At 43.4% G+C, this 14,903-nt stretch overlaps 1 protein-coding gene across 1 annotated transcript in view; it reads right to left on the bottom strand.

Annotated features, from left to right (window-relative positions):
- Positions 1-14,903, bottom strand: part of dcc (DCC netrin 1 receptor) — a 154,132-nt gene that overhangs the window by 10,803 nt on the left and 128,426 nt on the right. The window contains exons 22-25 of the mRNA XM_053617624.1: positions 11,703-11,768; positions 7,668-7,830; positions 5,731-5,954; positions 4,092-4,208 (exon numbers count right to left, since the gene is read on the bottom strand). Coding sequence (XP_053473599.1) covers positions 4,092-4,208; positions 5,731-5,954; positions 7,668-7,830; positions 11,703-11,768 — 570 coding nt within the window. The remainder of the gene's footprint in view (positions 1-4,091; positions 4,209-5,730; positions 5,955-7,667; positions 7,831-11,702; positions 11,769-14,903) is intronic.

Raw genomic sequence — 14,903 nt, 5'->3', positions numbered from 1 at the left:
CTGACTCCTGAGTTGATTGTCATGTCATAAGCTTTGACTCCTGAGGTGAAGGGTGAGTCATAAGCTTTGACTCCTGAGTTGAGTGTCGTGTCATAAGCTTTGACTCCTCAGCTGATTGTCGAGTCATAAGCTTTGGGTCCTGAGCTGATTGTTGAATCATAAGCTCTGACTCCTGAGATGATTGTCATGTCATAAGCTTTGACTCCTGAGCTGAAGGGTGAGTCATAAGCTTTGACTCCTGAGCTGATTGTCGAGTCATAAGCTTTGACTCCTGAGCTGATGGGTGAGTCATAAGCTTTAACTCCTGAGCTGACTGTCGAGTCATGAGCTTTGACTCCTGAGCTGATTGTCGAGTCATAAGCTTTGACTCCTGAGCTGATTGGTGAATCATAAGCTTTGACTCCTGAGCTGATTGGTGAATAATAAGTTTTGGCTCCTGAGCTGATTGTTGAGCCATAAGCTTTGAATTGTGAGTTTTCGAGTTGTAAGGTTTGCAAGTCATAAGCTTTAAAGGTCTTTTTGCAAGTCATAAGCTTTAAATTCGGATCTAATAGGCACATCATATGCCATTTAAAACCATAAATCATCCCACACTTATACTGCGTTCCACAGAAACTATGACATTGGGTCGGGACAGTTATCACACTCTTAGTTCTCCAAACTCTGCTGACCATAATTCAAATAAATGCTTCTCTGTACTCCTAAATGTCTGTAATAAATAAATTAACGTAATGAAATGAGAAGCAAAATACCAAGAAGGACCTAACTACAGAAACCCAGTGTGTGTTCCTGGTCAGAGAGTCTTCAGGTAAGTGCTATGCTGTTAACATTTCAGACACTTCTGCCTTTCATCTCAAGGTCACTGATGGAGGAAATGCTAAGCGTGGTGAGATCGTTATCTCTTAAACTGCCTGAGACCTGAGAGTCTTTTTTAATTCTTTCTGTTTCCGAAGCACAGAACTCAAAGGATGCAGCCTTTTATGTTTACGTGTGTGTGTGTGTGTGTGTGTGCGTTTCACATGCTTATATTCACCGCACCTTCTCCACTGACCTGTTCAGTGCAGATGCCAATTATTTTATGCCCCGATAACCCAGAGGCGCAGAAAAACTTCATTTCCCCCCCCGATGTTATCGTGAATAATACTGAATCATTCCTGAGGCTCAGAAACAGCCTTTGACTGCCAATAGCTTCATAACAGTCCAATCCATTTGCTCTCATCTGCTAACTCTCTGATGATCTGAGACTCCGTCTTATTATGCGTACGTACGTATCGACGACAAAGCAGTCTTCCTGAATCAGATTAAAACCATATTCCAACCAAAGACGGAAAGTCTCTGATGGAAAAACGATTCACGACGTCTTCAAATACACCGATCAGCAACGTATAACTAGTTAACGTTACGCAGCAATCAGGACAGAAAGCAGAGATTTTTAATTTTTTTTCCCAACTGAGTAGCTCAAGCACGAATTAGGAAAAATGTCGGATGTACGTATGTACATGAAATATATAACATTAAAAAAAAAATCCAGACGTATCAAAATTCCAGTCAGACCACTGAGGCGTTTAGTGTTACTGCTTCCACAAACGTTCCTTCAGTATCACAAGAAAAACAAACAAACAAAAAAAAAAAACAAAAGGAACATCACTAATATATTAATAGTGAAAAAAATTCAAACGATATCTATTATAACTCATGACAACCTTTTTTCAAACTATTTCTCTGTTGATTTTGCTTCATTTAAAAAAAAAAAGTATATTTTTTCATAGGGGGTACAAACTTTTATAACAGATAATAAGAGTTGAACAATGTTTGAACAATACACTATAATAATATTGTAATTATTGTAATGTATAATGAAGTGATATGCGAATTTTATTTCTTTCATCATCAAAATTGAAATTTATTTATAAATATACGGATGATGGATGAATGGAGAACACTGGACTAGCGATTAGAAATTCACAACCTTTCATTTTTGTAAAGGTTCGTTTGTGTCTCATGATCTTTTTTTTTTTTGTACTTTTTTTTAACTGGGTGCAGAAACTCAGGTGAGGTACACCTTCATAATTTTACCCTTGAAGAAGTCAGAAGTGTACACTCCACATCCACTAAAAATCAAACTCTCTCAAGCAAGGGAAGAGAAACCCAAAACTGTAAACAAATCAAAGCGAATAAAGTCCAAGAACAGCACTATTGCTGATAAACTCTCTTGAAAGTTGGGCAGTTAAGAAGCTTAACCAAATGAAACGCTGGCCTGGCTTCAGTCCACGCTGTCACACAGCGGTCGAGCCTGCAGGGAGCAATTCATTACGCACTTATCAAGTCTTATTGCTCTTTCTGCTTCTCTTTCCATTCCAGAGAGCAAGCCAGTGTGTTAAAATGCATCTGCTGTCTGGTTCTGATCGATCTGCTGTTGGATTATTGCATGTGTGTCTGTGTGTGTGTCTTTGTTTTCCCAGCTGTGGCAGAGGAGGCCCACTGTCCTGTCGAGGCTGGCACTGACTGATGAGGTCCATCGATAAGTGTTCTTATGGCAAGAAAGTTAGCCAAAGAGCTGCAGTGCCATAGAGGCGTGTCTGAAAGTCAAAGCAAGCCGGAGAGAGATGATCTATATTTACTGTCTAACACAAGCCTGTGGGGTATGAGGGTGTGTCGTGTTCTGTACATGATCCGATGAATAATCTTTGCATTTACAGTAGCCAGTGATTTAAATGCGATACAAATTACAGCTCTTGCAATGTAATAGAATGTCATACAGTGACACAAAGGCCACGACTCCTTCACTTAGACTAACAGACACAAAGGCCACACCTCCTTCACTTAGACTAACAGACACAAAGGCCACGCCTCCTTCACTTAGACTAACAGACACGAAGGCCACACCTCCTTCACTTAGACTAACAGACACAAAGGCCACACCTCCTTCACTTAGACTAACAGACACAAAGGCCACGACTCCTTCACTTAGACTAACAGACACGAAGGCCACGCCTTCTTCACTTAGACTAACAGACACAAAGGCCACGACTCCTTCACTTAGACTAACAGACACAAAGGCCACGCCTCCTTCACTTAGACTAACAGACACAAAGGCCACACCTCCTTCACTTAGACTAACAGACACAAAGGCCACGCCTCCTTCACTTAGACTAACAGACACAAAGGCCACGCCTCCTTCACTTAGACTAACAGACACAAAGGCCACGCCTTCTTCACTTAGACTTACAGACACAAAGGCCACGACTCCTTCACTTAGACTAACAGACACAAAGGCCACACCTCCTTCACTTAGACTAACAGACACAAAGGCCACGCCTTCTTCACTTAGACTAACAGACACAAAGGCCACACCTCCTTCATTTAGACTAACAGACACAAAGGCCATGCCTCCTTCACTTAGACTAACAGACACAAAGGCCACACCTCCTTCATTTAGACTAACAGACACAAAGGCCACACCTCCTTCATTTAGACTAACAGACACAAAGGCCACACCTCCTTCACTTAGACTAACAGACACAAAGGCCATGCCCCCTTTACTTAGACTAACAGACACAAAGGCCATGCCTACCTCATCTATGACTAACAAACACAAAGGCCACGCCTCCTTCATTGGGACTGACAGACACAAAGGCCACGCCTCCTTCACTTAGACTAACAGACACAAAGGCCATGCCTCCTTCATTGGGACTGACAGACACAAAGGATACGCCTCCTTCACTTAGACTAACAGACACAAAGGCCACGCCTACCTCATCTATGACTAACAGACACAAAGGCCATGCCTCCTTCACTTAGACTAACAAACACAGAGGCCACGCCTCCTTCATTGGGACTGACAGACAAAAAGGCCATGCCTACTTATTTTATGTCCGATCCATATAAAGGCCACACCGTAACCTTGACTAATAGACACAGAGGCCACGCCTCTTTCACTTTGACTAATAGATACAGAGGCCACGCCTCTTTCACTGTTTTTTACTTTCTTTCTTTTTTTTTTTTCCAGTTTCCCTTTCAGGTTCACTTAAACTGGGCAGACTTTAAATCATTTTAAAAAGAAATCTACGTAAAGGGCTTTATTCACTCACGTGTATTGCTGGGCTGAGACTCCATCGGGATCATCATCTTCGAGCGAGTCGCTCTCCGTGTAGCTAGGGAGCGGTCTAGAGTGGATATGCCGCTGGACACTTCATCTGCATCACCACCTGAAGACGAGAGATCATGACGTGAACATTTGCCGCGTCCCAATTCGCCCTCTTACACTATGCACTAAAAGTGTGTACTCTTTTTGTGAAGAAAAAGTACCTACTTTTGAGTGTGTAGCAAAATACGGTATGGGACATAAACACGTCATGTAACGGTAGACAACGTTGTTGCCTAGTTACGCACACCGTCACCGTAAACAAACTCCTCGTTGCATTTCAGCTGTTCTTCATTCATTATTCCGTATATCATTTACACAACATCCAACCATTAATCTTACGTGACAGTAAAAAACTTTGGCTACTGCTTAACATTTAAGTTCTTACACTTAAATACCGAAGACGCATCGACGACGTTACACTCGTCCGCCACGTTTGCAGGTTGAATTTGGCGACGCGAACCGTCACAAAACTCCGCCTCCTCCCTCGCGCGAGGACTTGTGGGTAATATTAGCTGAATAAATGTCCGCTGATCCACACTTCGAAAATCTACCAGAAACAGTAGAGGATGCGGTTTCCTTCGGGATACTCGTTTCAGTATACTACAACTTGGGACACGCTAAATCTAACCCGGATACTATTTACATAGATAGTAATTTGGACGTCGCAACTGTCATGTCCTGTTCACTCTGAAGGCCACGCCCTCCACAGTCAGCACTCTGAAACGTTCCTGTTACGTCAGCTTGATTCGCTTGATTTTGGAAAGCGGGTTCATTTTACAAATGTAAATTAAACACAAATGCCACTATGAACTGTATTTGAACTGGAGTAGCAATAAAAACATGGAACGCGTACATAACAGCTGGCTGTTTTAGTATTACAAAATCTACCGTTTGATTAATTCATGCTTGAGCTCGCCATTTAAATACCAGCGCAAAGAATCTCCGGTGCAAAGCGTCCATCGGTGCTTCGTTTTAAAATGTCCATTTAGAAGAGCACTTAAAAGTGAATGCTTTTCATCACTTCAGGTTAGAACCACATTAGAAATGTCTATCGTGGGTGGCCCCACTTCCAGCCGGCAGAATGGAAATATCAAAGTCACACAAGCTGTCATGCACGGATGCATTAGTCAGCTGGAGAAAACCTGACTGAAATGAAAATTAAAACAAAATACGTTGGCGTTTATCGTCCCTATTTTTTCACGGTACGTTCTGTACTGATTTGTAATGATTGGGCACTAAGGAAATCAGGAGCTCACTAACTTGTCTCATGGACGCTCCACAACGTCAAACGTACACCGAAGTCTGACGCATCGTCCTTTAATTAAATAGACAAGTGTAATAACTGATAACGTTTCTCGATTAGAGTAGCCTAACGATAAGACGCATTTGCTGAGCTACTTCACATACGGTATGTTGGGCTTAAATTGCTTTTTAATATATTCCGCATTTTGTCGTTCGAGTGAGACAGAGAGGGTTGGACATTATAGATAGTGAGCTGTCAATCATCTCTAAGCAGAAGTATTGGACGGCTTGCTGTATTCCGTTTCGCTTTCGCTAAAAGAGCAAACGAGCCGGGGGGTTACCTGAGTGGCTACTCTTGCTGCCCATCTGGCTCTCTGATTGGCTGTGGCTGACGGGGGCAATCTCTTGGCAGCTCTGGATCGGTGATTCTCGGCCGGACGGGGCGGAGCTGGATGGTTTCTCGATGTTCTTCAGCTCCATCTCCTCATGGTGGATCCACAGGTCAGGAGGTCGCAGGTCTTTCTGACTTCCTTTCCTTTTCCCAGCACTGTGCGTGGCACGCTTTCTACACACACACACACACACACAGAGTGAAACCTTACTTGACGGGGGGGAGGGGGTCTAGGGGGAACGACGACACATCCTCCTCTAAAAAAGCCAACACACAGATAGATTTTACACTTGACTTATTTATTTCGCTCTCTGCATGGTCACTCGTCAGTACAACGTGTGTGTACGCATACAATTACTACCAATAAGGAGAAGATTGAAGACGGAAGTCCCACTAACACGGGTTCCCTCCCTCCCGGGTTCCCTCCCTCCCCTCGATATACACATGCACAAGGCTGTAGCAATTAAAGAGACTTAACAACTTCGCTGTTGTTTCCGAAAGAGCACTTTACCTCATTTAGGTGTTAGCACTTAGCGTATATGCTAGATACATGCTTGTCAGCGAGGGCTACAGTCTTTTAACCGTGCAGTTCAACTCCTCTCGTTAGTGCTGGGGGTACAATAATGAGTCACCTCTCAGCTGCGCTAGTCCTGTCAGCAGCCATCAGATCGGCCCGCGGCTAAGCTAATAATCCCAGATGAGGAACACAAGGGAAGGAGCTGTCACATCAGAAAAATGGGATTTTCAACATTGCAGGAGAACCAAGCTAAAGCTGGTAGTGTACCTCCACACACTGATGTGACACTTACGCTAGTTCTAGCCTAAGATGAAACCTTTAACAGACATCTTTATTTGTGTGTGTGTTTATATGTTACAGTTTTACAGAGAATCTTCCAGAAAGTCCTCAGATCATTCAGTTTCTAGCATTTCGGTGCTAGCATTACAGCTAGCAAAGCTCATAGCTGCTTGTCTCTAAGATATAGAGATATACAATAACTCATTGAACCTATCACAGTCAGATATGCAAATGATATGCAAATATGTGGTACAAGATCACGGTTATGGCTAAGACTACGGCAATGCAAATGTTTCTACTTGTTTGAAATGTGAGCTAGTTTGTTGGAAGTTAGCTATCGACTGCAGCAATTTTTCACGTAGCCGAAACAGGCTAAATTCAATAGTAATTTTCAGGTTTCAGGTCATCCGAAGTCTATAAGTCCGGACTTGGGTCAAGTTTGAGGCTGTAGATAAGTCAAGTCGTGAAACTTGAGACTAGAGTTCGGAACTCTTATACCTTCTGAACACACCCTAACAGAGCTGAGACAGTTTTCTGAAAAAGCGCTGTGAGCCCAGACCGAAAGCCTAATGACCCTTTTAACAATGGATACGGGACAGGGAAAGCAGGCAGCTTCACCACAGGCTCTCAAAACAAGCCGTTAAAACACTTATCACGACTTAGCAGGCATGCTACTGCTGAGTTCCTGCAGACAGCTATGGGAGCTGTGTTCTCCGTGCTTGAGAAAATAGCACACAGACTTAAGCCGGGTTCACTCTATACGGTTTTGGCCACGATTTGGTCGTCCGAGACAAATTTTGACAATCCTCAAAGATTCCTATAATCCTAGGCTTCAAAATCTGTAGACTTTGATCGCTAGTTTGACATGATCCCTGACAGCCGATTAACGGCCGTTGCGATCAAATGTTTCCTCCGATTAAATTCTGGCGGTGTCAGAAGACTTGAAGCACATCCTGTAGTGTGACTCTTCTCCTACTCTGTACGAGTCTTCTTGCGTGTGTGCGTGTGTGCATCCGTTTTTCGTGTCTTGACTGTCCTACATGACAACTGAGATCCTACAGTGTGACAAGTTAAAAGCGAAAAGGACTCACTTCCTTTGTTGTGCAGAGGATCGGCGTGTGCAAATGAGAGCCACGATGACTACGACGACAACGGTGACGGCGCCCACAGACACCACGATGATCACCAGCAGGTTGCTGTTCTTCTGAGGAGTCACGCTGCCGTGCGGCGGCCGCATCTGACCGATGGGTGGCTCTGAAACACACGTTTTTGGTTATAGAAATGGACATAAAGCATTGCAACGATGTTGTGATGATCTAGGAACATGACGAGGAACTATGTGATAGAACAAACGACGGGGTCTCAAGTCTCAAGCAGAACAGCCAGAGACTAAACGGTGAACTCCATCCTGTTAAATTTCTAGACATCAGTTGAATTCCATAGAAATTTTTTTTTTTTTTTGGAAAATGACACTAAATAATGACTCAAACGTTTAGCTGTGAAGGGATGAAATAGGAGTGAATAGTGTAGCTAGTGTGGCTGTTAGTGAGACACTGAGAACCATGCCAGCCTCTCTCACTCTCTCTCTCATTCTCACTCTCATAACACCTGTTCCTGCTTAGAGAGTCGGAACTAATAAGCTCCCTCTTTCCTCATCTGGTCAGTGCTTATTGTCGTATGGCACCTGCAATTGGCACGCCGGTGAGAAAAACAGCCTGGAGGACAATAGCATTACGTTGTGCCAAATCGAAGGGCAGCACCATGGCAGCCGAGCTGCTTTGCCTCTTTTTCTCTCTCCCTCACCCTTCTTCAATTCTTCTAACCGAGGACAACAAGTGTAAGGGAGAGCGATGGACACCCCCCCTTCCCCGCCATCTCATCCCCTCAGCTCTTTCACGTCTTATTCTGACTGAAGGCAAGGTCAGGGTAACGAGCAATGGAAACGGAGTAAGGGATTCAGGGAGTCGTATACTCACTTTCACTAAGACAGAGGATACATGACAGGTCCAGTGCTGCGCTCCACTGTGAGCTGACCCTAGTACTAGGTGTGTGTTTGTGCGACTGTATTCATCGTTCTGTCTCCACACTGAAGATGCCCGGATCTGTCTTTCCTACTTTTGGGGGTAAAAAGTTCGATAGAAATGCTGCCCCATAGGTGCTTTAGCATCTTAGGCTTTGTCCTCTGAGTACATGATTCTGGTTTTGGATCTACTCTTGGCCTTGGTTTCTTGCTCTGCAATTGGGTCTCCAGTAGCTGGGTTTGCATTTGGTTCTGCTCCAATTTGTAGTGGAGTTTTACTTCCATTTCTATGTTTTGATCAATCTGCTTTTGGATAAATGCCTGTTTCTACTGGGTCTAGGTCTGGTCCTAGTTCTGCTATAGTTCTGAGATGGATTTGCTTCTGGGTCTCGGTTTAGTTATACTAGGTCAAATTCTGCTTCTGCATCTGGTTCTTCTGTGTCTGGAGCCGGGTCTGAATTTCTCTCTGGATGTTTTGGGTGAGATTTTACTTTTGGGTTTGGTTCTTCCGGGTCTCGTTTGGCTTCTGGATCTTGGTTTGTTTTTTTTTCCAGCTTAGTTTCTGCTTCTGGGATTTGTTCTCATTTGTTCTCGTTTGGCTCTGTTTCTTTCAGGCCTTTTCTTCTTGGCTTTCTTGGCTAGATATGCTTCTGGGTCTGGTTCTGCTAGTTCTGAGTCCTGAAGGTCCATGACTTGACTATAGGTTTGCTGTGCCCACACCCTATCCCTGTGCCACGGAGCCGCTATAGGGCTTTTTTTTTTTTTAACAAGACCCCTGACCCCTTAACCCTCAACTGCTCAGCTGGGTCAATGGATTTTGCCTCATTTACAAACATTTAAGAACTAATAAATGAAAACCATCTCATTTTCTTCCTTATCCAGTAGATAGGTTTGATTTAATGACTCTTCTCTACATGGTAGAACTGATCACCCTGGTAAATAGATCAGTATTCCACAAATCTAATCCTTATTCAAATTTCAAAAATGATATATTCTTTACCTGAATCAAATCTATACTTTTCCCTACGGTTGATTGCCTTATCTATCATGACCGTGTGGTTATCATTTGGAAACTGATACGAAAATAAGGTGTGCGTGCGCGTTACTCCGGCGTTCTCTGCCTCTCACTTGCCTCTGAAGCCCTTCAGTTAAATGAGACATTTCAATAAAAATCAGCTTCGCTTAACTTCAATCATGTCCAATCATCTGCAAACTAGACTCTATGAATTCTAATGCGGAGTAATGTACATGCAATACAATGGCACCGTACGAATCGCTCGGCCTGAGAATACGCTTAATGTTTCATCATATTCTTTTCATTTTTCCGTGGCCGAAATGTATCTTTGAGTGAAATTAGAGGAGACGTTATGAGTCGAGTTGAGATGGAGGCCACGTGAGGGTACAGTCATCCGATTCGGGTGGGAAAAATGTGTGTGTAACATTATAAGTGCTACGTGTGTGTAACATTCGAATATAGAACGTAGTGTATGTGTGAATTCTTCTTTGTGGGTTTTTAAAACAATATTTTACTGCAAAAACATTTCACATAAGTATACTTTGAAGTATGCATGAATTTCTAAAAGTGATATAAGTACATGTAAGTGGTAATATACTAATATTACTACAACTAACACTACTACTACTACCAACACTACTACTACTACTACTACTACTACTATTAATACTACTACTACTACTACCACTACTACTACTAATACTACTACTACTAACACTACTACTACTAATATTATTAATACTACTACTACTACTAATACTATTAATACTACTACTACTACTACTAATACTACTATTACTACTACTACTACTAATAATAGTAAAAGTTTATTTAAACATGAATCTTAGGCCAATGATACAGTAGACTTTATATAATAGATTTGAACATGAATCATATGCTAAACTAAATATCAGCAATAAGAAAATGTTAATGCATGTAAATAAACAATAAAGAAACTGAATTTTTCTTTGGTTAAGATTTGACAATTTTCACCTAACGTTTTTTTTTTTAATGTTATTTTTATGCCTGTGTAAAATATTAGACTTGTTAATATTCTGTGTGTGTGTGTGTGTGTGTGTGTGTGTGTGTGTGTGTATGTGTACACTGTATGGTATTTTTAATTACGGTAAACCCAGGGAAGTAAACACACACAGTGGGCTCAATCCCTAAAAACACACACACACACACACACACACACACACAAATATACTCAGCTAGACAGCTTTGGCACTGACCATTAGGACACACACACACACACACACACACACACACACACACTTACTTAGAACACTTGTGTGTCAGAAGTACCAAAAACACACCTGCTGCAGATGAACATATGCACACAGAAGTGCCAACACACACACACACACACACACACACTCCAAAACACTTGTGTGCATCTGCAGCCTGTGATTATCCTGCTCAGTCTTAATTAAGAGATTTCCCCACAGAGTGCCCAACATCCCACACACACACACACATAACTGTGTGTGTGTGTGTGTGTGTGTATGCATGCACAAGGGACAGATTACAGCCATGGAAGTGCATTCCCAATAAAGAACAATTACAATTACGTGATTATTATTATTTTTAATCCAATTTGACCTGAAACACACTTTGCAGTGACTCTGTTGTTTTTTGTTTCAGCCTCTGAAGCCCCGCCCACAAGCTACAGAGCGTGTGATGTCTTTTGTAGACTTTTCTGGCCACAAGCTTCAGAATCGTGAAGGGTGCAATCTGATTGTCTCTCCTCGCTTACGTGTATACACACACACACACACACGCGCACACACACACACACACACACACACATGCAGAGATTCCTCAGTGGGTAGCAGGTTCTCCAAGAATTTCTAACAAAAACAAAAGCTGAAAAAAGTTCCTCTTGAACTATAAATTTTGGCGTTTGACGCACCGCATGGAGTCTACATCCACGTTCGTAAAAAAATAAATCAAAAATCCGACACTTTAGAAAGCCATCCCTTCACGCAGCAGGAGAAAATGTGTGAAATCTTTTTACTCTCAGGATGTAGTGATTTCTCTAAGTGCATTGTGGGAAATAATGGTGGGGTGGGGGGTTTAAGTGCTTACCATTCAGGCTGCTCCTGTCAATCAGGTTATTGTCCGAAGGCCAGTAGCTACTGTCTCCATGACGACCTGGCAGCACAAAGACCAGATGTGAGTGAAGGCTCCCATGGACATATAATTAATACCCATTTTTAAGCACTTAAGTGTTTACGTTTCTTGGTAAAATACGTATGTACATGTAACGGAACCTGCAGGAAAATGTTTTACAAAAGACACACTTCGACAAGAACGTGTAGCTCGTGGTGGTGTCAGTAGGCTACTCTTTAATTGATAAGTATCACAGTGTCAGTTATCGTTAAATGATATTTTAATGCCATTCCCGTTTCCTCTGCGTTCCCCTTCCGGCGTTAACTCTGAACGAGGGAAATTTGGATGAATTCGAGTAAACACGGTTGACGTGATTGTGATTAGATTCTGTTTGTGATGTAATATAAATGAAGATGTAAGGAAAGGTATCGATGCTAAAAGGTATTCATAATAATAATTTTTGTACGGAATGAGCCACGTGAATTGTTACGATTAGAAGCTTTACTGTCTTATAGATTCGATTCCAATGATTCGTTGCGACTCGTTCATTGGTTCATTTGCTCGGTTTGTCCAAACGTTCAACCTGATCACGTCGAGGCTGACTACAAACAGCAAGCGCAGTGTAAAATAGCCAAAGATCGTTCCTTTTTTGTGTTAAATCTGTCTAGTCTTCTAGGATATATACTGCAGTTTTCACCTGGTTTCCCACTGAAGCTAAGCAGCACTGAGCCTGGTCAATATCTGGATGGGGGACCTCCTGGGGAAAACTAAGGTTGCTGTTGGAAGTGGTATTAGTGAGGCCAGCAGGGGGCACTCATCCTGTGGTCTGTGTGAGTCCTAATGCCCCAGTATATTGAGGGGGACACTATACTGTAGAAACAGCAGTGTCTTTTGGATGAGACGTTAAACCGAGGTCCTGACTCTCAATGGTCATTAAAAATCCCAGGACACTTATTTTAATGAAATTCCCCCATTGGCCCTTCTCTATCATGACCCCCTAATAATCCCCATCTCTGAATTGGCTACATCACTCTCCTCTCCACTAATATCTGGTGTGTGGTGGGAGTTCTGGTGCAATATGGCTGCCGTCGCATCATCCAGGTGGATGCTACACACTAATGGTGGTTGATGAGATCCCCCCCATACCAGAAAAGCACACACGCAGACATCGCCTTCTTCCAACACTTCTCCAATCCCTCCGCACTGTGTTACAGTGTAGGGAAAGAAAAAAGATGCATTAAGCACCGAGTTCAGGGCTATTAGAGACATGGCACACTGGGGGCACATTCAATCGCTCCTCTACCTCGGTCCTCTAATAAGTCAGGACAAAGAGGCGACAGAGCATCACGGCAGGACCGGGAGCCCGAACGCCTCTCAGCGTAGCTCGTGTATGCACAATTTTATTACTTCTGCTATGAGACGGCTCCCTTGTAACTCGTTTTTATCCTCAGGCTCGTGTGTGTGTTAGCTGGAGTAAATGGGTGTGGAAGAAGAGAGAGAAAGAACGTAAAGAATGAGTCGCATTAGTCGGAGCACAAACCACAACAAGACGTTTTCGTTGCCGCTGCGACTCATCGATCAAACGCACTTCAGCTTCGATTGTCACTCAGTGGCTTTGTTTTATATGCAAACATGTCTAGCCTACAGTCATCTCATTTCTTTAAACCTGTTTAAAATGTCATCGCATGTTCTGAGCATGCAGTTTCATCTCAGTGTTACCATGATGACAGCAAATAAACACTTGGGTCCTGTCAGAGTATAACCCCACAGTAACCAGTGGCGATTTTACTCCAACGGTGGTCACTGGTCAGGGATCACACCGCCAGGGTCGGGGGTTCAACTCCCACCGCTGCTCTGGGTGTGCAGAGTTTGCGTGTTCTACCTGTGCTGCGGGGGTTTCCTCTGGGTACTACTGGGGGTTTCCTCTGGGTACTACTGAGGGTTTCATCTGGGTACTACTGAGGGTTTCCTCTGGGTACTACTGGGGGTTTCCTCTGGGTACTACTGGGGGTTTCCTCTGGGTACTACTGAGGGTTTCATCTGGGTACTACTGAGGGTTTCCTCTGGGTACTACTGAGGGTTTCCTCTGGGTACTACTGGGGGTTTCCTCTGGGTACTACTGGGGGTTTCCTCTGGGTACCACTGAGGGTTTCCTCTGGGTACCACTGAGGGTTTCCTCTGGGTACTACTGGGAGTTTCCTCTGGGTACCACTGAGGGTTTCCTCTGGGTACTACTGGGAGTTTCCTCTGGGTACCACTGAGGGTTTCCTCTGGGTACTACTGGGAGTTTCCTCTGGGTACTACTGAGGGTTTCCTCTGGGTACTACTGGGAGTTTCCTCTGGGTACTACTGGGAGTTTCCTCTGGGTACTACTGAGGGTTTCCTCTAGGTACTACTGGGAGTTTCCTCTGGGTACTTCTGGGGGTTTCCTCTGGGTACTACTGGGAGTTTCCTCTAGGTACTACTGGGGGTTTCCTCCCTCAGTCCAAAGACATGCTGGTAGGCTGAGTGGCATGTCCAAAGTGTCCGTAGTATGAACGGGTGTGTGAATGTGTATGCACCCCTGCGATGGATTGGCACCCCGTCCAGGGTGTACCCTGCTTTGTGCCCCATGCTTCCTGGGATAGGCTCCAGGTTCCCCGCATCCCTGAAGGATAAGCGGCACAGAAGATGGATGGATGCCATGGTTACTATTCCACTACAAGATAGTTAGCAACATCCTCCTGCTAGTTAGCCAGCTAGCTTGATATTCTGGAGAAAAAAACATCCATCTGCGTTGCGAGTTCGGTTTTCTTTTCCGGCGTTCCTAGCAACGTCTTTGTTTATGAAGTCGATTTCTTTATAAATAATCAACAATGTTACTGTTGCCACCTCAGAGTCGATTAGTTTCCTATATCAGCACGTCCCAAAGAATTATACTCCTCTTATTTTATTCCTCTTCTATAATTGTATTCGTTATAGCTAGTGTATGGAGATTGCTACAAAGCACTGACACTGGAGACTCCTTCCATACATTTTTCCTTGTTAAATATGTTTTTAATGCATGTAATGTTCATCTTGGATGGAGTCGTGGTAAATTAGCGGTTACTATAGAAACGGTAACCTGTTCGAGTTATTGGGCTGATGGTAAACGTGAGCAGTGCTGTATGAGGCACGTGTGCGTGTGAAGTGTGGTAC

The sequence above is a fragment of the Ictalurus furcatus genome, chromosome 28, assembly GCF_023375685.1.
Source record: "Ictalurus furcatus strain D&B chromosome 28, Billie_1.0, whole genome shotgun sequence".
Classification (NCBI taxonomy): domain Eukaryota; kingdom Metazoa; phylum Chordata; class Actinopteri; order Siluriformes; family Ictaluridae; genus Ictalurus; species Ictalurus furcatus.
The sequence above is the reverse complement of the archived record's forward strand: the minus strand, read 5'-3'. Positions and strand labels throughout refer to the sequence as shown.